The 25,712-nt window shown below is 49.2% G+C and overlaps 2 protein-coding genes across 2 annotated transcripts in view; both read right to left on the bottom strand.

Annotated features, from left to right (window-relative positions):
• Window positions 1–5,818: 5,818 nt before the first annotated feature.
• Window positions 5,819–9,532, bottom strand: LOC138350216 (uncharacterized). Its single transcript, XM_069300564.1, has 3 exons — window positions 7,891–9,532; window positions 6,735–7,177; window positions 5,819–6,547 (listed from the first exon to the last, which is right to left on the bottom strand). The coding sequence occupies exons 1-3, from the start codon at window positions 9,530–9,532 to the stop codon at window positions 5,819–5,821; spliced, it is 2,814 nt and encodes a 937-aa protein (XP_069156665.1).
• Window positions 9,533–11,213: 1,681 nt separating this feature from the next.
• LOC138349747 (ectonucleotide pyrophosphatase/phosphodiesterase family member 3-like) overlaps window positions 11,214–25,712 on the bottom strand; it is a 60,525-nt gene continuing 46,026 nt past the window's right edge. The window contains exon 5 of the mRNA XM_069300881.1: window positions 11,214–18,977. Coding sequence (XP_069156982.1) covers window positions 18,786–18,977 — 192 coding nt within the window. The 3' untranslated portion in view covers window positions 11,214–18,785. The remainder of the gene's footprint in view (window positions 18,978–25,712) is intronic.

Here is a 25,712-nt window from a genome sequence, read left to right on the forward strand (position 1 = left end):
GGTGTTTCAAATCAGGAAGAGAGAGCGGGACACCCGGGGGGAGATAAATGGAACAAACTGTGTACCATTTCCCCACAAAGATACGAGCAGCAGAACAATGGAGAGGCGAAGGAAAAAGTAAAGGAACAAAGGGAACATCAGCCCGAATCAAGAGAGCAGAAGAATTAGAAGCCCCAGCAATGGCTGGGGGGGGGGGGGGGAGAGAAAGGAATAGCCACGAAAACGACCAGGACGAGCACCAAGCATCGGCTCCTGGAGACAGACACAAAGGGGCGAAAACCGCGAAACCAGAAGTTGGAGTTCGAGGAAATTGGCGTAATAACCTCGAACGTTCCATTGAAGAATGGACAACGACGAGAAGAGAAAGGACAAAAACAGAGAACAAGGAAGAAACAAAGGTGAAAGACCAACAGAGCACGTTAAAGAATATCAGGGTCGGGATCAGGGTCAGCAAAGTCAGGGTTAGGGGGCATGGGTAAACTGAGCAAAGACGGAGGGAAGGAAACGGGAGAACAGATCAGAGGTGGGCGGGCAGGGTCCGGAGGAGGAGGAGGAGGAGGAGGAGGAGACAACGGAGAGGAGCAGTCAAGGACAGCAGCAGGAAGAGGGGGAGTAGAAAGAGAGGAGCGCACCCCAGCAAGAGCAGCAACCGAAAGGGAAGCAGGGGCCAAAGAAACCTCCATAGCAGGAACAGGGGGCGCAAGCACTGAAACGGGAGTGGAAGGAGCAACAGAGCCAGAAGGAGGAGCTGAGGAAGAAAGCGAAGCCTTCTTACCCGCCGGGGAAGAGGAAGGAGAGGAGCCAGGCTTACGCTTCTGACTTAAAGAGACCGGTGTCCCAGCAACTACGTACCGGGCAACGGATTCCAGCGTCTCAACAGGAGAAGCCGAACGAGAGCACACACGACGGCCGTTAGGAGAGCGATGGACATCCGCCCGCACCGACAGGCGGCGGGGAGAGCCGATAGACGGAGGAAGAGGATGGGAAGGAGGATCGGAGGGGGACGAGGAAGGAGACACAGAAGACACGACAGACCGGGTAGAAGGAAGGGGAACCCCAGACAGAGGACCAGGAGGAGGATCCTTCGGGAGAGAACCCAAAGGGACAGAGGAGGGGGCAGTGGGCGCATCAGGGTCCAAGGCCTGGAAACGGTTGTAAGTCTGAGGAAGGCGGGAAGGACGAGGAGAGGAAGAGCGCAACACGCGAGCATAAGAGATATTAGCATAAGGCGGGAGCCGGCGAACCTGGCGCCTCGCCTCAGGAAAAGATAAACGCTCCCGGTGCTTCAAGTTGAGGACGGCTGCCTCAAGCTTGTAATGGACACACGCACGGGAGAAGGAAGGATGGGCCTCACCGCAGTTGAGGCAACGAGCCTGGGGAGAAGCGCACTCCGACTTAGAGTGACCTTCGCCACCACACAAAGGACAGAGAGAGACAGTCCCGGAGCAGCGGAGGGCACCATGCCCAAACCTCCAGCACTTGTTGCAGAGCCGAGGAGAAGGAATGTACTCCTGGACAGAGCACCTGGCACCAGCAAGAATGACAGAGGGTGGAAGGGTCCTACCATCAAAGGTAATCATCACAACCCGGAGGGGTTGACGGCGACTACCACGAGGGGGACGAGTAAACGTGTCCACCTGGAGAATAGAATGGCCCTGGGCAGCGAGGATATGTCGAATATCGTCGTGGCAGTCGCGTAGGTCCCGAACACCGGTCGCAACATGGGGCGGGAGCAAAATAGTGCCAACACTGGCATTCAACTGGACGTTCTTCGAGACCCGAACGGGGGTCTCGCCAAGGCAGGATAAGGCAGCCAAGCGGGAAGCAGCATCCTGAGAAGGAGCAGCAACGACACGCGTACCGAGACGAGTGGGGTTAAAAGTAATGGAGGCATCCACGGAATCAATGAGATGTCGATGAAGGGAGAAATCGTCAGGAGGCGCAGAATCAAGAGGGAGGAGATCAAAATATTTGGCCCACGAAGCGGGACCAAACAAGGCTTGATAGGTAGCAGAACTGGAAGGAATCGAGCGAGGGCGGCCGTGACGAGAACGGCGGTGAGAACCCCCAGAGAGAGAGGGGTTAAAAGGCGCAGTAGTAACAACTAGAGAAGGAGCCGCGCCAGGGGACGAGGTAGTCACCACTGGGGGCTTGGGGCTCGACCCAACCACAGAGGAGGGAGGGGAGCCAGGGGAAGGAGTCAGAGAGGCCAAAGGAGGAGCAAGGTCGGGGCCCAATGCAGCGGAGGCTACAGAGCCCGGTCTTCCAATACGGACCGACTCGGGGGCTTGGTCGCCCACCCCACGAGCCTGAAAAGGTAAGCCAGAAACAGCCGAAACAGGGGTTATCATCTTGACGAAATTACGAATTCACTCACGAATGTGCCCCCACACCCACCACGGAGCCACAATTAGAGGCAGGACACCCAACAAGAAGCTATCGCCGATCTTGTCGGGGCCTCCTAGGGGTGCGTCGTGAGTATACGCCCCACAAACGCCACCTTAAGAAACCGACAGTCCGTCGAGATCGGGTTCAGTGACGAAGTGGGGATTGACAATAAAAGGTTCCCCTCGCTCTCGACGTCGGGTACCGCAGTTCTACGGGTGCAAGAGTATGCCTCCTCAAGCACCCGGGCGTCAAAGTAGAAGAAGTCCAAGGGAAGAACCAGAACGAGCAAAAGGTCGGCAGGAAACGGCAAGCAGATAGGAGAAGAGGGGGGAGAAAAACGATACAGAAGGAAAAGGAAAAGATGCCCAGCAGAATTGGAGAGGACGGCAGCAGGAGCACAAGGCTAGAAAAGGACAGAGGACTGTCCCAAGGAGCATCACACTCCGGCAGCCGCCCACTAAGCCCCCAGACGGCGACAACGAGCCGAGCGGGGAGGGGGAATCTTTACGTTAACACTCCGTCCCACGGACGATCAACAATCAATAACAATTGATTTACGTTAATAACAAAGTAACATTTATGTTAATAACAAGGTGACATTTACGTTAACTTAATAAACTCTTACAACTGTCACTAATAACGTGGAAATTACACAACACTCTACTCGTCGAGCATTCAGTGAGTAAATCTCATTAATCCCTGTAGTTCCAGACAGCTGATTAATCTCTTAACTAGTTACGTTAATTTACGTTATTGTACGTTATCGGCTACTATCGCTCAACGATAGTTAACCCTGATTTTACAATGTCCAAACTGCTAAGAGAACGGTAATCACTCGTGATGACCCTTAGAGCAATTAATTACTATCCTCAAGATCAATAATTAATCAATAAAATACGCAACCTTTCACATTAGCTCAGCAATTTACATTAAGGTATGAATTCCGTTCGAGCCTTCCATACTCAGACCAATTCAGGTGATTAAGGGCGCTAATCACCATGTTTACGTTATTCTAAAATGACGTTACTCTTCCCACGAGTCAATTAAGTGCCGGTACTTCCAGACAGATTAATAACGACATTACGTTAATGGAACAATGGAGCCTTCGAGTGAGTCGATCAACACGGATCGAAGTTAATTACTTTGACTTCCTGAAACACGTCAATTACCCGGCCCACTGACCGTTAATTATTACGACAGACAATACTCTAATTTCTTGTCTGACTGATGGCTAGGCTACCCTGAGACTACCGTAGCTGCTTGCAGTTAAGATAATTAACTCAAAACGTATTCTACGTTACTCAAATTGTCAAAGAAATTCTCTTAAAGCAATGGGTGTTCCCTTGGTTACGTTATATATAATTTTTTTTTATAAAAGAATTACACAAGGTCCAACATGAAGCAACAATTACATAACACAGGACAAAAAGAACTAAAAAGGGAAAACCCTAAACGGGCATGAGAACGACCACATAAAACAGAAACGTTACAGATAAATCACACAAGAGACAAATAACATAAAACAGTTGGCACACGAATACAAACACAGGTGCAGAATAGTATAAAACACCACCAGGCCGCGACCTACTGGCAGAGGCAATATACAAAATCTCAGTAAATAAGAAAATAAAAATACAGCAAATACATAAACAGGGAAATACAAACGGTAAGAACATAAATAGCAGAAATAATGTATACATAATAAATCAATGCACACGCACACACACGTCGTACACAACCACATAAGCAGGACAAGGCAAAAGCACATGGCACATGAAAGAGACAAATAATGGCAAAAAGAACACCCAATGCACAGGAACAGTAATACAAAAATCCCTACAAATTAAAAAGGGGTGAACAGTAATGTACAAAGACAGACGCGCAACAAGCGCCCATACCCGAACGAACATAACAAAGTAAACAAACCCACACAGGGCAAACTAGATGGCCCACGCAGGAGCCAGGAAAGAATCACACCTACACACAAACATACCAAAACAATCACATCCACAAAACCGTAAGTACAGAAATACAAAAAGAGAACACACAAACAAGCCCGGCCCAACCCAGACACAGGTGCAAAATAGTACATAACATTAACAGGCCTCCGAAACCCCTGACAAAGAGGTAAAAATACATAACTACAGGAAACAATAAAAAATAAAAACAGCGAAATACATAAACAGTGAAATACAAACAGAAATAACAAAGAACAGAAATGTAGTACAAATAATAAAGCAATACATGAGGCCAAGAAAAGAAACACACGCACACAAGCAACATACACAATCCCACTGCCCACCACCCCAACACAAAACACGGGGTGTGCGCAGTGACACGCAAGAAATATCACCAAACACCCACAACCGCACACAACCACACCACAAACACGTATAAAAGGCAAGCGCAACAAAACAGGCCATGCATGGGGCAAGAACATCATCCACACCGCCCACACTCACATACAAGGACACCCACCCGTGCACGCAGGCACCGTGGAAACATCACGCACAACACAGACAGAAACCAAACACACCAATCACTCATACTTCTCCGGGTACTCCTGAGCTGGAAACAGTAAGCAATAAGCTTCCCAAAGAAGTAGGTCAACGTCAGGAATTGGACGTCCACGAGGCGCAATAGGCCGAGGCATCAAATCTGGCACATCCAAGACCCAGATGGTAGATGGGCACCAGGGAACAGGACGCACCAGGTCATCACAGTCATAGACCACAGTTGCCTCGGGGCCGACCACCTCGCCGGACGAAAGGATGAAAGGGAAGGGAAGCCCCTAGGAAGCTTGTCACAGGGCTGCACACCAGGAAGCACACCGGACTGCACGGCAGGCCGCACACCGGCCCGCCCACTAGGGTGTGCACCCCGGTCGACGCCAGACATCGCATTGAGGCCCACGGAGGGTGGCTCCGCAGGGGCCCCAGCGCTCCCACCAACCGGAACAGGAGCAGAGTCCCCCCGCCACACATCCTTCAACAACACCACTACAAGGTCGCGATCACCAGGGGCAACCGCCCACTGAGGGGAGCCACCAGCTGGAGGCACAGCATCCAACACAGAAGGCACCACCGGAGGCAACACAGCGTCGGCCACAGTGTCATCGTCTATCGCATCACGCTCCTCTGCCCACGACCGGCGAGGCGACTCACTCCGAGCCGAGCGACGGCACTTAAAAACAGGCCGCAGATCTTTGGAACTGTCACCCCCAGCAAGCGGTGCCCCAGAAGAACCAACAACAGGCGGCCCCAAAGCCAGGGGCAGCACTAACGCGCAGGACAGTAGCCTCAACCGCACGGGGCAAAAAGCCACTACCACGCCCGGATACTGGAAACGGAGAAGGATCAGACACAGCAGGCGGGAGAGCACAGTCCAGCACACGTGAGGTATCCTGCATGGACGACAGCGCCGGCGCAGGCTAATAGGCATAAGAGAGCGAGGAATCCGCCGAAGGCGACGAGGTAGCCGAGGCAGAGAGCAGGGGGGAGGGCTCACCCACCACAACCCCGACAACCCTGGCACGCCCGGGGACCGGAAACGGAGAATGAGCAGGCTCAGCAGGCGGGAGAGCACACTTCAGCACACTGGAGGCATCCAACACGGACGACAGAGCTGGCACGGGAGAAGACGGACCGGAGAGCGAGGAGACCACCGAAGGCGACGAGGGAGACGATGACGAGGCAGAGGGCGGAGCAGAGGCCAGGGTTGGAGCAGGGGGCAGGGGAGAGGGCTCACCCACCACAACCCCGGCAGCCCCAGGAAGCAGACGATCGTCGGCAGGGGAGTCAGGCACCACCCCTACAGCAGCATCCAAGGCCCCCACGGAAGCAACCGGCCGCGGATGCACCTCCGCAACCACCAAACGACGAAGACCTGAAGCAGGAGCCACCAGGTCCACAGAGCTTACCGGTGCGGCAGACATACCAGGGCCAGACAAATCAGGGTCAGATGGAGCACCCGCCGAAACCGCCGCAGGAACCACACCAGGCACCAGGACAGAGCGAGTAGGCGCCGAGGAAGCCCCATGCTCAGACAAGCAGGGGAAGTCACCCTCCAAGAAAACCGAAGGAGCCTCAGCATGAGGAGCTTCACAGCCAGCCGCCACATGGCCCTCAGCACCACACCGGGAACAGGTCCGTGTCTGGCCCTGATAAAAGACCCGGAGCGAGAACCCATGATACAAAACTCTGGACGGAATGGGTGTCGTAAACCGCAAAATGAGTGCCCGTACATATCCCACGCAGTCGGCCCGCACTCAAAGTGTTGAAGCGGTGAACCACCACCACACCGTATCGTGTAAACACGGACTTCAGCTCGTCCACAGGGAAAGTCACCGGCACACCATGAATGCTCACATACTGCACGGCCCCCCAGGGATCCGAAAACTCCACAGACACAGCCGATGCAGGAATAGGAACTGTGCGGGCATCCCAGCGCGCCACAAACTCCCGGTACAGCAGACTCGAGTTGAAGGACACCGCCGCCCTAGTAGGTGAGAGCTTTTTCAGCCCAAGCAAATCAAGAACGTCCACATGGAGCACATCTATGATCGCAATCTCCACCAGCGGCCAGTCCACAGCCCCAGAAAAGTCTAAGCACGCCGTGTCAATCCACTGAACGCGGGAAACACCACCAACAACCATACCACCGGCCGCCGGGTCCTCCGGCCAGCGGGCGCACCGCCCCACAAACCACACCCGCCTCCACTCAATGACAAGCAACAACTGGCAGGGCAGGCGGGCACGTCTTGACCCCCTGGCGGCCAGTGAGCGAATCCCTACGATATATTTTTTATTTATTTTTTTTTATTTATATTTTTACATGCAAGCATGCGATTTAAATTACAATAAAACATAAAATTAGAAACATAACAGAAAACAAGAAACCGCCGGCCAGAAGGACCGACAGAACAACAAGTACCAAAACTGGAAAGGGTACAGGAAATGCAGAATACACAGGTTACAAAATAGTGAACAAAACAGAAAACAATCACAAACAAGCATGCAATGCAAGCAAAACAAGAACATAGCAACAAGTTAAAACATTTTAGCAGTATGAAACAAAACAGAAGCGCCGGCCTGAAGGACCGACAACAAAGCACAACAGTATGAACAAAATGAAACATAATAAAAAATACAATAAAATAGCACACCACACAACCAGCCAATAACAAACAAAAAAATAAAAAAAAAAAGATACAAATAAAAGACAAACACCACACGTAAGCATAAAATAAAACACATAGGGCACGGTAATAACACAACATATATACATGAAGACTAACCCACACACCAAACCACCCGCCTCGCCACAAACAAGGGGAGGGTCACGGACGCAAACTACCGAAAGGCAAACAGCCAGCCAGAAGGGCACACAGCACAAAATTAAGCACAAAAGTAGAAAATCATCAGACATACTTGCCCGGAAACACGTCCCGAGGGAATTGTACATGGAACGCCTCCCATCACAACCACTGCCAAGGGCCCTGACCATCCACCGGGGACGCCATATCATCTGGGACATTGGCAACAAACACCCTCAAACAGGGCACCCAAATGGTATCACTCCTGATCCGAGTGATCGGCACACGCTCCCACACCAATGGAACTGCCCCACCCTGAAAGTCCAGCGCCTCCTCGCAGATCGGTAACAGAGCAATCCGCGCCCAGTGACCCAACGGCATCACAGACTCCGGTAACACAGTCCCCAAGTCCCCAACGGACATCCTCAGAGGAGGGAGCCGGACAGAAGGCACCACCACAGGGGCACCAACGTCCACGGGCACACCACCGGACGACCGCCGGGATACTGAACTGCGCACATCCTTCCACAAGGTCACCACCAGGCCACGCCCAACCCCTTCACCCCCACCATCCCTGGCAGCGGAGGCCACCACGCCCCACCGCGGAGTGGCCCCCGGTGGAGAAGAAACATCAGGCACACCCGAGACACAGGCACCAACGTCAGCAGACACATGGACTTCCGCCACCACTAACTTCGGAGCCAGCGACGCATCCGGAACCACTCCATCCACACCCGAAGACCCACAGTCACTAAATTCCCCAACATCAGCCCAGGCAGACGACGAACGCCGGGAACGTTTGGGCACCGGCCTGAGATCGTCAGAGCCGGAAGCTGACTCAGAAACACGGGCCCCACTAGCCGGACGAACTGACGCCCGCCGCAGAACAGCAGCAGCCTCGACCATAGGGGAAACTGGACCACACACATCAGGGGCCCCCACAGCCACCCCAGCACCCAGCACAGACGGGACCCGAGGCGAGGATGCAGGGCCAGGCGCAGCAGCTGAAGTCGGGTGTGCACACGGCGATGCCTCACAGGGAGCAACAGGAAGGTCCACGGGCGCAACAGCGACAGGAGCAGGAGTAGCATCCGACGGCACCGCAACATCCGGAGGAGGGTCGATGACAACCGGGGGAATGTCGGGCGACTCAGGGGGAGCCTCAGCAACGAACGGGACGCGCACCTCCTCACCCCCGGAGTCCTCGTCCAGAGGGAGCAGCGGGAAATCCTCTTCCCGGAACAAGTTGACTTGAGCAATCGGGGCCGCATCGCACCCAGCAGCCTGATGCCCCAACAGGCCACACCAGAAACAGGTACGAGGCTGCCGGGCATAGTATACCCGGACGTAGTACCCCAGAAGCCGGACCGAAGATGGAATATCCGACCGCAGGCGCATCCCCAAGGTGCGAACGTTCGTCCGCCTACCTGCATACCTCCCAGAGGAGAGCGTGTTGACCCGCACACTGATGACCGCTCCAAACCGCTGAAAGTAACGCCGGAGGACGTCCTCGGGAAACTCCAGGGGCGCCCCATGCACACTGACATACGTCAGTGCACCACTACGGTCCGAGATGGATACAGAGCCGGCACCACCTGGCAGTGACAACGAACGTCCCTCGTAACGACGGAGAAAATCATGGTACACCTCCTCCGTCATGAACTTGATGACAACCTGGTGGGCAGTTACAAGCTCAACACCGTAAACGGCCATCACAGGGACACGGAGCATGTCGCACATGACCATTTCAATAGCCGCATATCCAGCACGACCAGTGAACTCCAGGCCCACGGAGTTCACGCGCTTAACAGGAGGAAGGGGACCACCCATGGCAAGCTCGCCACGTCAACACAACACGCAGCCAGCAACAACAGCAGGGGGGGGGGCAGAGACGCCCACACCCCCTGGTGACGAAGACAGCGAACACCCCAAACTACCAGCGGCCAGACGACACGTCTGTACCCCACGGCAGCGCCAGGTGGACTCCCCTACGATATATTAATTGCCTCGCAATCACCTCACTGAATACTGGACATCGATGTCCTACCAGATAACAGGAGAATATAAAACCCAAGTACTCCTCTTCAGCCGAGTTCACCCACGACAATGATAAATCACACTAACAAATTACAGTGATTTAAAATAACAATAGTAGCGATTTACGTTACAATCCGGTTGTAATTATAATACTGCAGAAACCTAGTAAATAACCCTCAGAGCTTGAATCCTCTAGAACACGACTCCACAATGATTTACTGAACTGCAAAACACCCCAGGTGATTGATCAACACTAGCAACATTCACCATCAATGACAACCCCTATGCGGATCCTCCAAGAGGAACACACAGGATCCTCCAAGAGGACCTGAACAGGTTGCAGAGATGGTCAGAGAAATGACTACTAGAATTCAACACGAGCAAATGTAAAGTTATGGAAATGGGACTAGGAGATAGGAGACCAAAGGGAGAGTACACAATGAAGGGAAACAGCCTACCTGTAACGATGCGTGAAAGAGACCCGGGGGTGGACGTAACACCAAATCTATCTCCTGAGGCACATATAAATAGGATAACGACAGCAGCGTACTCTACACTGGCAAAAGTTAGAACATCATTCAGAAACCTAAGTAAGGAGGCATTTAGGGCGCTTTACACTGCCTACGTAAGGCCAGCCTTAGAGTATGCCGCCTCATCATGGAGTCCCCATCTGAAGAAGCATATAATGAAACTGGAAAAGGTTCAGTGGTTTGCAACGAGACTCGTCCCAGAGCTACGAGGGATGGGGTATGAAGAGCGCCTGAGGGAACTGTGCCTTACGACACTAGAAAGAAGAAGGGAGAGGGGGGACATGATAGGAACGTATAAGATACTCAGAGGGATTGACAGAGTGGACATAGACGAAATGTTCACACGTAAAAGTAACAGAACGAGGGGACATGGATGGAAGCTTGAAACTCAGATGAGTCACAGAGATGTTAGGAAGTTTTCTTTTAGCGTGAGAGTAGTGGGAAAATGGAATGCACTTCAGGAACAGGTTGTGGAAGCAAATACTAGTCATAATTTTAAAACCAGGTATGATAGGGAAATGGGACAGGAGTCATTGCTGTAAACAACCGATGCTCGAAAGGCGGGATCCAAGAGTCAATGCTCGATCCTGCAGACACAACTAGGTGAGTACAACTAGGTGAGTACACACGGAACGTGCACTAAATCAAACTATATTAGTACACTGCCCAACACTTACTGTTGCAAATGACCCCAGTGCTCTAATTATCACTTAGAACATTGGTCCACACATTGCAATCACCTCAGTAAATAACACACTATAACACTGGGCTTCGTGACACTACGTATATATGTATGTATGTATATATGTATGTATGTATGTATGTATGTATGTATGTATGTATGTATGTATGTATGTATATTATATATATATATATATATATATATATATATATATATATATATATATATATATATATATATATATATATATATATAAATCACATTTGTCACGACCCTGGGAACACAAGAAAATTACCACAATCTGGATATCACTCCACAATAATCCACAACCAGGAAGTCCCCGGTGTTACACACTCACTTACCTTGTGCACTTTAGTAACCACTACTGGATTTCCACATCTGCAAAAAGAATTTCACGAAATGGACAGGAATCATTAATCATCAAAATGAATTCCCTCAAGAATCCCACCAGGGTGGAGCAGAAATATTCTGTGTAAACTTGTTCCCGTGTGTATCACTCACACACACACACACACGCACGTACACACACATTGAGCACCTGGAGAGCATTGGGTTTGTAAACAAGCACCAACATGGGTTCTGGACAGGGAAATCATGCCTAACAAACCTTTTAGAATTCTATGATGAAGTAACAAGGATAAGGCAGGACAGAGAAGGCTGGGCAGACTGCATATTTCTTGACTGCCAAAAGGCCTTTGATACGGTACCGCACATGAGACTGCTATACAAACTTGAGAGGCAGGCAGGAGTAAGCGGAAAGGCCCTAGTATGGGTGAAGAACTACCTAACAGGAAGGAGCCAGAGGGTAATGGTAAGGGGCGAAAAGTCGGACTGGCGAACAGTAACAAGTGGAGTACCTCAAGGATCGGTGCTGGGACCAATCCTCTTTCTAATTTACGTAAATGATATGTTTACAGGAGTGGAATCATACATGTCAATGTTTGCAGATGACGCAAAATTAATGAGAAGAGTTGTGACAGACGAGGATTGTAGGATCCTCCAAGAGGACTTAAACAGGCTGCAGAGATGGTCAGGGAAATGGCTACTGGAGTTTAACACCAGTAAATGTAAAGTTATGGAAATGGGATCAGGTGACAGGAGACCAAAGGGGCAGTACACAATGAAGGGGAACAGCCTACCTATAACGATTCGAGAAAGAGACCTCGGAGTGGATGTGACACCTAATCTAACTCCTGAGGCACATATAAAATAGGATAACGACAGCAGCGTACTCTACACTGGCGAAAATTAGAACTTCATTCAGAAACCTAAATGAGGAAGCTTTTAGGGCGCTTTACACTGCCTACGTGAGACCCGTCTTAGAGTATGCCGCGCCATCATGGAGCCCCCACCTGAAGAAACACATAAAGAAACTGGAGAAGGTTCAGAGGTTTGCGACGAGGCTTGTCCCAGAGTTACGAGGGATGAGATATGAAGAGCGGCTGAAGGAACTGAACCTTACGACACTTGAGAAAAGAAGGGAGAGAGGAGATATGATAGGGACATATAAAATACTCAGGGGAATTGACAAAGTGGAAATAGATGAAATGTTCACACGTAATAACAACAGAACGAGGGGACATGGGTGGAAACTGGAAACTCAGATGAGTCACAGAGATGTTAGGAAGTTTTCTTTTAGCGTGAGAGTAGTAGAAAAATGGAATGCACTTGGGGAACAGGTTGTGGAAGCAAATACTATTCATACTTTTAAAACTAGGTATGATAGGGAAATGGGACAGGAGTCATTGCTGTAAACAACCGATAGCTAGAAAGGCGGGATCCAAGAGTCAATGCTCGATCCTGCAAGCACATATAGGTGAGTACATATAGGTGAGTACACACACATGTATGTCTGTCTACACCAGACCAAGTCCCACTGGACTGACAAGATGACAACAAGGGTGATAATCTCGTGCGTCCACACTTCACTTCACCTCTACAGGTACTCTTAGTGACAATGCGATGGAACACCTGACCATGAATTCAGGCTTAGAGAAATATAATCACCAGAAACACACACACAAGGTACTTACTCTCACACAACCGGCTACATACACTCATACAATCGTCCTACCATACAACAGGCACCTGCTGTAGTTGACTGACTCAAGGCGGAGGAAGCTGGCTGGCGTGGTACCTCACGTGGTATCGTTCGTACAGAGATGACTTAGCGCGTCTTTCGAACCCTCCATCACAACACACGGCTCGGTTCGCACCCCCGACCCACCGGTGAAGCGCATGTTCATACACAGATGACGCACACAACGTATAGTCATACCCAAACATGGAAAATCTGCCTTAAAACACTGACACGAATTTTCCCATTACCATCGACTGCTACAGAGCACTAACAGGAATTAGAATGGCTATATTCACTGGAGTCGGGATTTACGAGTTTGTTGTTGCTCGTATGCAAATTACCCACCTCCCAGATCTCTACCCACTGTACACAATGTCTCTCTCCCTTTCGAACGAGGACTTCGGCCGGATTCTGCTGCGGTCGATGTCGTAGACGAAGCAGAAGAGTAGTCAAGCCACTACGATGCCCTATACTCAATTTGGGCGAGTGAGCACAGCTAGCGTCATGTCAAGGTGGTGGCTGCTTCCAGAATGAGTTCCTTGAGGCAGGGACCAGGGACGCCGCCGGTTCCCGCATCCTCCTCGAAAGAACCAATCAGAGGGAGACACACAGGTGCCTACCTCTCTCAACCAATCAGCGACGGTGTAGCATGGCCTTAGGACGACTTCAAGATGGCCGCTCCAACATGGCGGCCCAAGATGGATGCCTGCCGTTCCCATGGCGACGATGCTGGAGCTAGCGGGAGGCCCACGCTCACACCATGCAGCTGGCGGTTCCAAGCAAATCTTATCTTAATCCAAGCTTTCAATGAAAAGATGCTATTAATATATGTCTGTCCACAGACGTGCTACCCGGCCTGGGTGGCATATCTGGAATGCTGATGACTGGGGCTCTCACATGAGTCCAAACTCAAGATGTTTCGGGTACTGGTTACCAAACTTAAGTCCGCGCACTTAACAAGTGCACTTAAGAAGTGTATTGGCTGCCACAGGCAGAAGAGCACCATTGTAAGTGAACTGGTGCACCATTCCCCTCACAGAAAAGTAAAATAAATGACATGATCTCGGATGCAATCTTTCCAGTGAGGTACCAAGTGATAAGAAAATATAGGACACAGAGCTAGGGAGGGGGAGTGGCACTCCTAATAAAGCGGAAATGAAAGTTTGAAGACCTGGAAAATCCAGGTACTAATGAAAGCACAAGCTTTCATTAGACTCTGACAGCAGATGGGAATAAGATTGTGATTTTGATAATCTACAATCCCCCATCACACAGTAGAAGGCCCGGGCATGAGTATGACGACAACAACAAGGCATGCATAGATGAGCTGCAGAAGGCACCACCAACAACACACAAAATGAGAGCGAAACTTCTGGTCATGGGGGGAACTCAATCATGGAGAGATCAGCCGGAAATCTAGGAATTTCCGTGGTGGGGAGGAAACGTTGGGAGCAAAAGTAGTAGACGTTATAGACAGGAATTTCCTAATACAGCATGTGAAGGAAGACACAAGGGAAAGTGGAGGGGGAATACACCGAGCCTATTAGACATGATTTTTACCCAGAACGTAGAAGACATCGAGAATTTGGAATATAAAATAATTCCATTAGCCAGTGACCATTATGTCCTAGTCTTTGACTACATGATGGAACTTAAGATTATGACCACGAGACAAGAGATCTGGGAAAGGAGAGTTGACTACAAGAAAGGGGATTACTGGGGGATAAGGGAATACCTGGGTGAAGTGCAGTGGGAGGAAGAAATTAGAGGAAAAACAGTCCAAAATATGATAGCCCTAGTCGTTATACCAGGGGAATAACCAGGAGAGTATACCAGGGGAATAACCAGGAGAGTATACCAGGGGAATAACCAGGAGAGTATACCAGGGGAATAACCAGGAGAGTATACCAGGGGAATAACCAGGAGAGTATACCAGGGGAATAACCAGGAGAGTATACCAGGGGAATAACCAGGAGAGTATACCAGGGGAATAACCAGGAGAGTATACCAGGGGAATAACCAGGAGAGTATACCAGGGGAATAACCAGGAGAGTATACCAGGGGAATAACCAGGAGAGTATACCAGGGGAATAACCAGGAGAGTATACCAGGGGAATAACCAGGAGAGTATACCAGGGGAATAACCAGGAGAGTATACCAGGGGAATAACCAGGAGAGTATACCAGGGGAATAACCAGGAGAGTATACCAGGGGAATAACCAGGAGAGTATACCAGGGGAATAACCAGGAGAGTATACCAGGGGAATAACCAGGAGAGTATACCAGGGGAATAACCAGGAGAGTATACCAGGGGAATAACCAGGAGAGTATACCAGAAGATAAAGGAGGAGATTTCCTCCTGGAAATACCAGGAGGCTGAAGAGAGATTTATACTAACAGTAAAGAGAAAAAAAGTTATAATATCCCATGGTTTAATAGACATTGTCAGGAAGCAAAAATGAGAAGCAAGAGGGAGTCGAGGAAGCACAGAAGACAAAGAACAGAGGACAGGAGGATTAGATCCAACAAAGCTTGGAACGATTACATTACCAATAGAAGGGTATCGAAAACAAATTCTAAGAACGATATTGCGATGAGAGCGAAAAATCAACCTAAAATACTACACAGCCATATAAGAAGGAAAATGTCGGTGAACGACCAAGTGACAAAAACAAGGTAAACAGAAGGGAGCATATACGGAGAGTGACAACGAAATCTGCGAGGCACTGAATGCCAGCTTCCATGGAGTGTTCACAACCGAGCCTGAGCAGCTCCCATTGTTAGAAGAGATTACCCTAGATGAAAGACTATCAGATATAGAGGTGACAGCAGAGGAGGTAATGAAACAGCTGACAACACTGAATGCAACTAAAGGAGGTGGACCGGACTATGTATCACCGTGGATACTAAAAGAGGCAGTGCAGGCCCTCAGCGTGCCTCTGGCAAGGATCTATAATGAGTCACTTATAACGGGGAGAGTTACCCAGTTGCTGGAAGAGGATGAATGTGGTACCAATTTTTAAGAAAGGGTAAGGCTAAGACTTGTTGTACAGCTAGAGAGCATTAGTTTTGTAAACAAACATCAACATGGGTTCAGGGAAGGGAAATCATGCCTAACAAACCTTCTGGAATTCTATGATAAATGACAAGAATTAGTCAGGACAGGAACGGATGGGCAGACTGCATATTTCTGGACTGACAAAAAGCCTTTGATACAGTATTGCACATGAGACTGCTATTCAAACTTGAGAGACAAGTAGGAGTAAGCAGAAAGGCCCTAGCATGGGTAAGGAACTACCTAACAGGCAGGAGCCAGAAAGTAACGGTAAGGGGCGAGAAGTCAGACTGGCGAGCAGTAACAAGTGGAGTACCTCAAGGATTGGTGCTGGGACCAGTTATATTTTTAATATACGTAAATGACATGTTTACAGGAGTAGAGTCCTATATGTCGATGTTCGCGGATGAGGCAAAATTAATGAGAAAAGTTGTGACAGATGAGGATTGTAGAATCCTCCAAGAGGACTTGAACAAGTTGCAGAGACGGTCAGGAAAGTGGCTACTACTTGAACACAAGCAAATGGGTTAAGGTATGTTATCCCATTTCCAAAATTATGGAAATGGGATTAGGTGATAGGAGCCCAAAGGGACAGTACACAATGCAACTGTGAAGATTCGAGAAAGAGACCTGGGAATGGATGTAACACCTAATCTAACTCCTGAGGCACATATAAATAGGATAACAACAGCAGCGTACTCTGCACTGGCAAAAGTTTCAGAACATCATTCAGAAACCTAAGTAAGGAGGCATTTAGGGCGCGTTACACTGCCTATATGAGGCCAGTCATAGAGAATGTTATGCCATCATGGAGTCCCCACCTGAAGAAACACATAAGGAAACTGGAAAAGGTTCAGAAGTTTGCGGCTAGGCTCGTCCCAGAGTTACGAGGGATGGGGTATGAAGAGCGCCTAAAGAAACAGAACCTGACGACACTAGAATAAAGAAGGAAGAGGGGAGATATGAAAGGGGCATATAAAATACTCTGGGAGATTGGCCGAGTGGAAACAGAATTTTTTTTTCACTGTACACTAACAGAACGAGGGGTCATGGGTGGAAGCTGGAAACTCAGATGAGTCACAGAGATGTTAGGAAGGTTTCTTTTAGCGTGAGAGGAGTGGAAAAATTAAATGAAGTTAGGAGCAGGTTGTGGAAGCAAACTCTATTCATAATTTTAAAACTAGGTATGATAGGAAAATAAGACAGGAGTCATTGCTATAAACAGCCGGTGGCTAGAAAGGAGGGATCCAAGAGTCAATGCTCGATCCAGCAAACACAAATAGGTGAGTACAAATAGCTAAGTACACACACACACAGATGTGTGTATGAGAGATGGGACTTCGTGACACACTACCAACATGGGTTCAGGGAGGGTAAATCTTGCGTCATAAGTGTAATAGGATTCTACGATCAGGTGACAAAGATTAAACACGAAAGAGAAGATTGGGCAGACGGCATCTTCTTGGGCCGTCGGAAAGCCTTTGACACAATACCCCATAAAAGGCTGGCACATAAATAGGAGAAACAGGCAAGAGTAACTGGAAGGGTGCTCCAGTGGGTAAGGGAGTACCTAAGCAATAGGAAACAGAGAGTTACTGTGAGGAGTGAGACCTCAGATTGGCATGAAGTTAAACGCGGAGTCCCACGGGGTTCTTTACTCGGACGTATCCTGATTTGTATATACGTAAATGATCTCCCAAAGGGTATAGACTCATTCCTCTCAATGTTTGCCGACTAGTCAAAATTATGAGAAGGATTAAAATAGAGGAGGATAGCATGAGCTTCAAGAAGACCTAGACAAATTGAAAGTCAAATCTCTCAAATTGAAAGAGAGTCAGAGAGAAAGACATGGGGGTTGATATCAGGCCAGACTTGTCATCTGAAGCCCATATCAAGAAGATAACATCAGCGGCATACGCCAGGTTGGCTAACATAAGAACGGCATTTAGAAACTTGTGTAAGGAATCATTCAGAACCTTGTATACCACTTATGTCAGACCAATCCTGGAGTATGCAGCTTCAGCATGGAGTCCATATCTTGTCAAACATTAGACTGAACTGGATAAGGTTCAAAGGTTTGCCACCAGACTAGTATCCGAACTGAAGGGTGTGAGCTACAAGGCGAGACTATGGGAATAAAACCTCACGTCGCTGGAAGAGTTAGAGAGAACACGATCACCACATACAAGATTCTCAAAGGAATTTATAGGGTAGATAAAGACAGGCTATTTAACACCAGAGGGCACACGCACTAGGGGACGCAGGTGGAAACTGAATGCCCAAATGAGGCACAGAGATATTAGAAAGAACTTTTTTAGTGTCAGAGTAGTTAACAAAAGGAATGCATTAGGCAGTGATGTGGTGAAGGTAAACTCCATATTGAGTTTCAAATACAGATATGACAGAGCACAATATGCTCAGGAATCTGTACACAGGTTGGTTGATTGACAGTTGAGAGGCGGGACCAATGAGCCTACGCTGAACCCCCGCAAGCACAACTAGGTGAGTAAGCACACAAACGCACAAATATATATATAATGGTAAAATATTGTTTAATATCACAACATGTTGAAACAGTACGAGCTTCTTGAATGCGTAAGAAATAGCTTCAGTATTGAATGCAAGTGGATAATTTCCGAGCGAGCTTCCTGCCCTCCACGTCTGCCCAACTTGAAGTATCATTTGCTGAGACTAGTGCCATCAGTGCGGAGTCTGTTCCACCAGCTCTCATCTCCCCAGATATTAGAATGGATTCTCAGTTGCAGTCGCAGGCGATCTTCATCTTGCATATCCGGGAAGACCTGCAGGCCAGCGATCATCTCCACGTCGCGCACCTTGGCGCTGTTCTCTCGCGCGTAGCTCCGGCCGTCCTGTAGGGCAGGTCACAGGTATTAGTATTCTGGGCTCCTGCTTAAATGAAAATATGTCGTGAGCGTGAAAACACGACACAGCTGCAGTATACATCACACAGGAACACGGCTACATAAGCTATCATTACATAACAGGTAGAACAATATAACAAAGTTGTAGACAGAATCACTTCAACACTTTGGAACACCAGAGACGGAGGATGCTTTTTGGTGATGGGAGGAGATGGGCAGAGAAAGGGATAGGGAAGGATAGATGAGACATGGGGGAGATTGGCTAAAAGTGGGGAGAGACCCGGGCCAAACAGGGACACCCCCCTCCCTCCCTATCTTGAGGTTATCTTGAGATGATTTCGGGGCTTTTAGTGTCCCCGCGGTCCGGTCCTCGACCAGGCCTCCACCCCCAGGAAGCAGCCCGTGACAGCTGACTAACACCCAGGTACCTATTTTACTGCTAGGTAACAGGGGCATAGGGTGAAAGAAACTCTGCCCATTGTTTCTCGCCGGCGCCTGGGATCGAACCCAGGACCACAGGATCACAAGTCCCGCGTGCTGTCTGCTCGGCCGACCGGCTCCCTTAGCAATATATAATTTATTAACATAAACAATAATGTAAACAATGCATCATCATCATAACAGAAATGCTTTCAACCAAAAATACATTTACAGGAATAAACAGTTTAAGGTCCCGAAGCTCTCCTGATACAACCAGTACCAGGTGACCTCACAGCTTCTATTTTCCTGACCTCTGTATCACTGTAGGTGACTGACCTCTGTATCACTGTAGGTGACTGACCTCTGTATCACTGTAGGTGACTGACCTCTGTATCACTGTAGGTGCCTGACCACTGTATCACTGTAGGTGCATGAGCACTGTATCACTGTATATGTCGTACCACTGTATCCCTGTAGGTACCTGACTACTGTACCACTATATATACTGGACCACTGTGTCACTGTTGGTGCGTGGCCACTGTATCATTGTAGGTACCTGACCACTGTATCAGGTACCTACAAAGAGCTTGACAAACTTTGGATGCGACGGAAGTGCGTCCGTGAGCTCCGGAGATTGGAGGATCTGGGGGCCTCGCTCAGTGGATTTTGAGCAGCCATCGCAGTCTACAATTGTCGCAGAGGACCAGTATACTCCTGAGGAGTACCAGAAGCCGAGTTTAGTGAGAAAAGAAGGCCAAGAACTCGTCGGCAACGGGAGGAAAGCGGTGACTTAGGAGATCAAGTTGGCCCCCGTGAGTTCACCTTGGTATGACAAGCAGTGCTGCAGTGACTGGGTCACATCTACTGAGATTCTGGAGGGAAGACACCGTCTCTAGATCCAAGAGAAAATGTCTCGTTGAAGGAGCGAGTGTGTACAGTGACAGGCTCAGTGACCACTGGTTGAACCAGTTTGAAAAACCTGAACTCAGGGAAGTAGTACGGTGAAGACGCTATTTCTCCACGACACCTGAGGGCCTGTAACACGCTGCCAGAACGCCGTGGAGTAGCGACCTCCGAACGGTGAACCTTCTACCATTAGCAGCGGTTTCACCCGTGGTTTGACTAAAGGGCTCCCAGGGCGATCAGTGGCACCCGGGTGAGTGGGAGCAGAGACGTGAGGCAGTGAGTATTGGTATGGTCCTCATCTTAGGGACCAAGTGACTCTAGTAAGCCACGTGAGTCAAACAGACTAACCTCTTCCGCAGCCCATCCCCCTGTAACACTGGCCACTGTCAGCCTCTCATGACCTCTTGTCTATCGTCTCTCTAACTTTCTATGACATGGATCAGCCATGAGGTGAGCCAACTAGAACTCTGCTTCTCAAAGAGAGATCGTCGCTGCTCTCACTCGTGGGTTGGTCTTTCTCTTCCGTCTCAATTCTAAGCTTGTACTGTACGAGGGCAGACTGCTCTCTCTCTCTCTCACTCCTCGTGACGACTACCGACCCATCCCGCGGTAGACTGTCATGAGTGACCTCTCATTGAGCTACAGTTTGTGAGAAAAGTAGCTCCCTCAAAAACTTCCATCACCCATAAATTCCTTAATACAACCAGCAGTAATAAATCACTGTTGTTGTTGTATTAATCAACACAAATTAAATTATATTAGTTAGCTCTGAAGGGATGGCATACACGACAAATTTTCTTTATAAAACGAGCAATTAATGTTGTCATGTTGCCTTATTATCTCACACACAAAATATTATTTCTTAATTTAACTCTAAAGCAACAGTCTTTACTGTTGCTTTAACAGGTTATTAATGAGAATGTATCTGGGGAGGCGTCCCTGGAGGAGGGGAAGGAGACGTTTACTGTTGCTCAAGCAGCAGCAGCACCTGCAACTACCACATGGTCCGTGAGGAGACCAAGGACGTCATTACCACACATGGTCCGTGAGGAGACCAAGGACGTCATTACCACACATGGTCCGTGAGGAGACCAAGGACGTCATTACCACACATGGTCCGTGAGGAGACCAAGGACGTCATTACCACACATGGTCCGTGAGGAGACCAAGCACGTCATTACCACACATGGTCCGTGAGGAGACCACGGACGTCATTACCACACATGGTCCGTGAGGAGACCAAGGACGTCATTACCACACATGGTCCATAAGGAGACCAAGGACGTCATTACCACACATGGTCCGTGAGGAGACCAAGGACGTCATTACCACACATGGTCCATGAGGAGACCAAGGACGTCATTACCACACATGGTCCGTGAGGAGACCACGGACGTCATTACTCCACATGGTCCATAAGGAGACCAAGGACGTCATTACCACACATGGTCCGTGAGGAGACCAAGGACGTCATTACCACACATGGTCCATGAGGAGACCAAGGACGTCATTACCACACATGGTCCGTGAGGAGACCAAGGACGTCATTACCACACATGGTCCGTGAGGAGACCAAGGACGTCATTACCACACATGGTCCGTGAGGAGACCACGGCAGCTAAACTGTACGATAATCCTCAGTAAGAAATTCCTGTCAATTAGTTTTCATTCGGTAGAACCTAAGAGATTAACCCTCCCAGCTTGTGAAGGGTAGAACATAAGAGATTAACCCTCCCAGCTTGTGAAGGGTAGAACATAGAGATTAACCCTCCCAGCTTGTGAAGGGTAGAACATAAGAGATTAACCCTCCCAGCTTGTGAAGGGTAGAACATAAGAGATTAACCCTCCCAGCTTGTGAAGGGTAGAACATAGAGATTAACCCTCCCAGCTTGTGAAGGGTAGAACATAAGAGATTAACCCTCCCAGCTTGTGAAGGGTAGAACCTAAGAGATTAACCCTCCCAGCTTGTGAAGGGTAGAACATAAGAGATTAACCCTCCCAGCTTGTGAAGGGTAGAACCTAAGAGATTAACCCTCCCAGCTTGTGAAGGGTAGAACATAGAGATTAACCCTCCCAGCTTGTGAAGGGTAGAACATAGAGATTAACCCTCCCAGCTTGTGAAGGGTAGAACATAGAGATTAACCCTCCCAGCTTGTGAAGGGTAGAACATAAGAGATTAACCCTCCCAGCTTGTGAAGGGTAGAACATAAGAGATTAACCCTCCCAGCTTGTGAAGGGCAGAACATAGAGATTAACCCTCCCAGCTTGTGAAGGGTAGAACATAGAGATTAACCCTCCCAGCTTGTGAAGGGTAGAACATAGAGATTAACCCTCCCAGCTTGTGAAGGGTAGAACATAGAGATTAACCCTCCCAGCTTGTGAAGGGTAGAACATAGAGATTAACCCTCCCAGCTTGTGAAGGGTAGAACATAAGAGATTAACCCTCCCAGCTTGTGAAGGGTAGAACATAAGAGATTAACCCTCCCAGCTTGTGAAGGGTAGAACATAGAGATTAACCCTCCCAGCTTGTGAAGGGTAGAACATAGAGATTAACCCTCCCAGCTTGTGAAGGGTAGAACATAAGAGATTAACCCTCCCAGCTTGTAAAGGGTAGAACATAGAGATTAACCCTCCCAGCTTGTGAAGGGTAGAACATAAGAGATTAACCCTCCCAGCTTGTGAAGGGTAGAACATAGAGATTAACCCTCCCAGCTTGTGAAGGGTAGAACATAAGAGATTAACCCTCCCAGCTTGTGAAGGGTAGAACATAAGAGATTAACCCTCCCAGCTTGTGAAGGGTAGAACATAGAGATTAACCCTCCCAGCTTGTGAAGGGTAGAACATAGAGATTAACCCTCCCAGCTTGTGAAGGGTAGAACATAGAGATTAACCCTCCCAGCTTGTGAAGGGTAGAACATAAGAGATTAACCCTCCCAGCTTGTAAAGGGTAGAACATAGAGATTAACCCTCCCAGCTTGTGAAGGGTAGAACATAAGAGATTAACCCTCCCAGCTTGTGAAGGGTAGAACATAGAGATTAACCCTCCCAGCTTGTGAAGGGTATAACCTAAGAGATTAACGCTCCCAGCTTGTGAAGGGTATAACCTAAGAGATTAACGCTCCCAGCTTGTGAAGGGTAGAACCTAAGAGATTAACGCTCCCAGCTTGTGAAGGGTAGAAGCTAAGAGATTAACGCTCCCAGCTTGTGAAGGGTAGAAGCTAAGAGATTAACCCTCCCAGCTTGTGAAGGGTAGAAGCTAAGAGATTAACGCTCCCAGCTTGTGAAGGGTAGAACATAAGAGATTAACGCTCCCAGCTTGTGAAGGGTAGAACATAAGAGATTAACGCTCCCAGCTTGTGAAGGGTAGAACATAAGAGATTAACGCTCCCAGCTTGTGAAGGGTAGAACATAAGAGATTAACGCTCCCAGCTTGTGAAGGGTAGAAGCTAAGAGATTAACGCTCCCAGCTTGTGAAGGAGTGTATTAGTGGGGCAGAATGTCATCTATACACTCCACTCTTTTAAACAAATAATTTATTAGTAAGTTAAAAGTTAATCAATTTAATAAACAAATAAATAATAAGAACTAAAATAAATTATCAAAATAACACTGGTAAATTTCTCACAACATTACAAGAAAGGCAATGTTGTTGTTAGGGGCCTGGTAGCCTGGTGGATAGCGCGCAGGACTCTTAATTCTGTGGCGCGGGTTCGATTCCCGCACGAGGCAGAAACAAATGGGCAAAGTTTCTTTCACCCTGAATGCCCCTGTTACCTAGCAGTAAATAGGTACCTGGGAGTTAGTCAGCTGTCACGGGCTGCTTCCTGGGGGTGGAGGCCTGGTCGAGGACCGGGCCGAGGGGACACTAAAGCCCCGAAATCATCTCAAGATAACCTCAAGAGAAGGCAATGTCGGCTCTCGTGACGTGAGGTGAGGTGAGGTCGTGTTGGGGCGGAGGGATCTGAACCGGCGTTCTGCTGATTCTCAGACATCTGCCTTAACCCATTAAGCCATGATATGACTAGAGCCTACTTACCTGTATCTGTACTAAATTCCTTGGGAGGTCTTGGAGGCACGAACCGGTTCACATCCAGGATTTTATGAACGCCCCGCATACAATGCATTGCTTGTACCATATCGTGGTGTAGTGGTCTAAGGTGGTTGCTTCCAAGTACCAAGAACATTGATTCGAATTCTCCTCATAACTCCTACTGATTTTCTCAATGATACGTCACGTTAATATGATTTCTTTGTCCATTTGAAGAGAAATGTTTTAGGTGAACTCTTGGACCACAGCGAGAGTGCATGAGGGGGGGATGTTTAGGTGAACTCTTGGACCACAGCGAGAGTGCATGGGGGGGGGGGGGAATGTTTAGGTGAACTCCTGGACCACAGGGAGAGTGCATGGGGGGGGGGGGATGTTTAGGTGAACTCCTGGACCACAAGGAGAGTGCATGGGGGGGGGGGGGATGTTTAGGTGAACTCCTGGACCACAGGGAGAGTGCATGGGGGGGGGGGATGTTTAGGTGAACTCCTGGACCACAGCGAGAGTGCATTGCGGGGGGGATGTTTAGGTGAACTCTTGAACCACAGCGAGAGTGCATGGGGGGGGGGATGTTTAGGTGAACTCTTGAACCACAGCGAGAGTGCATGGGGGGGGATGTTTAGGTGAACTCTTGAACCACAGCGAGAGTGCATGGGGGGGATGTTTAGGTGAACTCTTGAACCACCGCGAGAGTGCATGGGGGGGATGTTTAGGTGAACTCTTGAACCACAGCGAGAGTGCATGGGGGGGGGGGATGTTTAGGTGAACTCTTGAACCACAGCGAGAGTGCATGGGGGGGGGGATGTTTAGGTGAACTCCTGGACCACAGCGAGAGTGCATTGCGGGGGGGGGGGATGTTTAGGTGAACTCTTGAACCACAGCGAGAGTGCATGGGGGGGGGGATGTTTAGGTGAACTCTTGAACCACAGCGAGAGTGCATGGGGGGGGGATGTTTAGGTGAACTCTTGAACCACAGCGAGAGTGCATGGGGGGGGATGTTTAGGTGAACTCTCGAACCACAGCGAGAGTGCATGGGGGGGGGGATGTTTAGGTGAACTCCTGGACCACAGCGAGAGTGCATTGCGGGGGGGGGATGTTTAGGTGAACTCTTGAACCACAGCGAGAGTGCATGGGGGGGGGGGATGTTTAGGTGAACTCTTGGACCACAGCGAGAGTGCATGGGGGGGGGGGATGTTTAGGTGAACTCCTGGACCACAGGGAGAGTGCATGGGGGGGGGGGATGTTTAGGTGAACTCCTGGACCACAGCGAGAGTGCATGGGGGGGGATGTTTAGGTGAACTCCTGGACCACAGCGAGAGTGCATGGGGGGGGGATGTTTAGGTGAACTCCTG

Source organism: Procambarus clarkii, chromosome 44, assembly GCF_040958095.1.
Source record: "Procambarus clarkii isolate CNS0578487 chromosome 44, FALCON_Pclarkii_2.0, whole genome shotgun sequence".
NCBI lineage: Eukaryota > Metazoa > Arthropoda > Malacostraca > Decapoda > Cambaridae > Procambarus > Procambarus clarkii.

What these genes read in the sequence shown, in the direction of transcription:
- LOC138350216 (XM_069300564.1), bottom strand. Translation starts at nt 9,532, where the DNA reads ATGGGTGGTCCCCTTCCTCCTGTTAAGCGCGTGAACTCCGTGGGCCTG. An exon ending in TATGGCGTCCCCGGTGGATG is followed by an intron (nt 7,178 to 7,890) that starts GTCAGGGCCCTT and finishes AATATATCGTAG; the next exon opens with GGATTCGCTCACTGGCCGCC. An exon ending in TGAGCATTCATGGTGTGCCG is followed by an intron (nt 6,548 to 6,734) that starts GTGACTTTCCCT and finishes GTCTTTTATCAG; the next exon opens with GGCCAGACACGGACCTGTTC.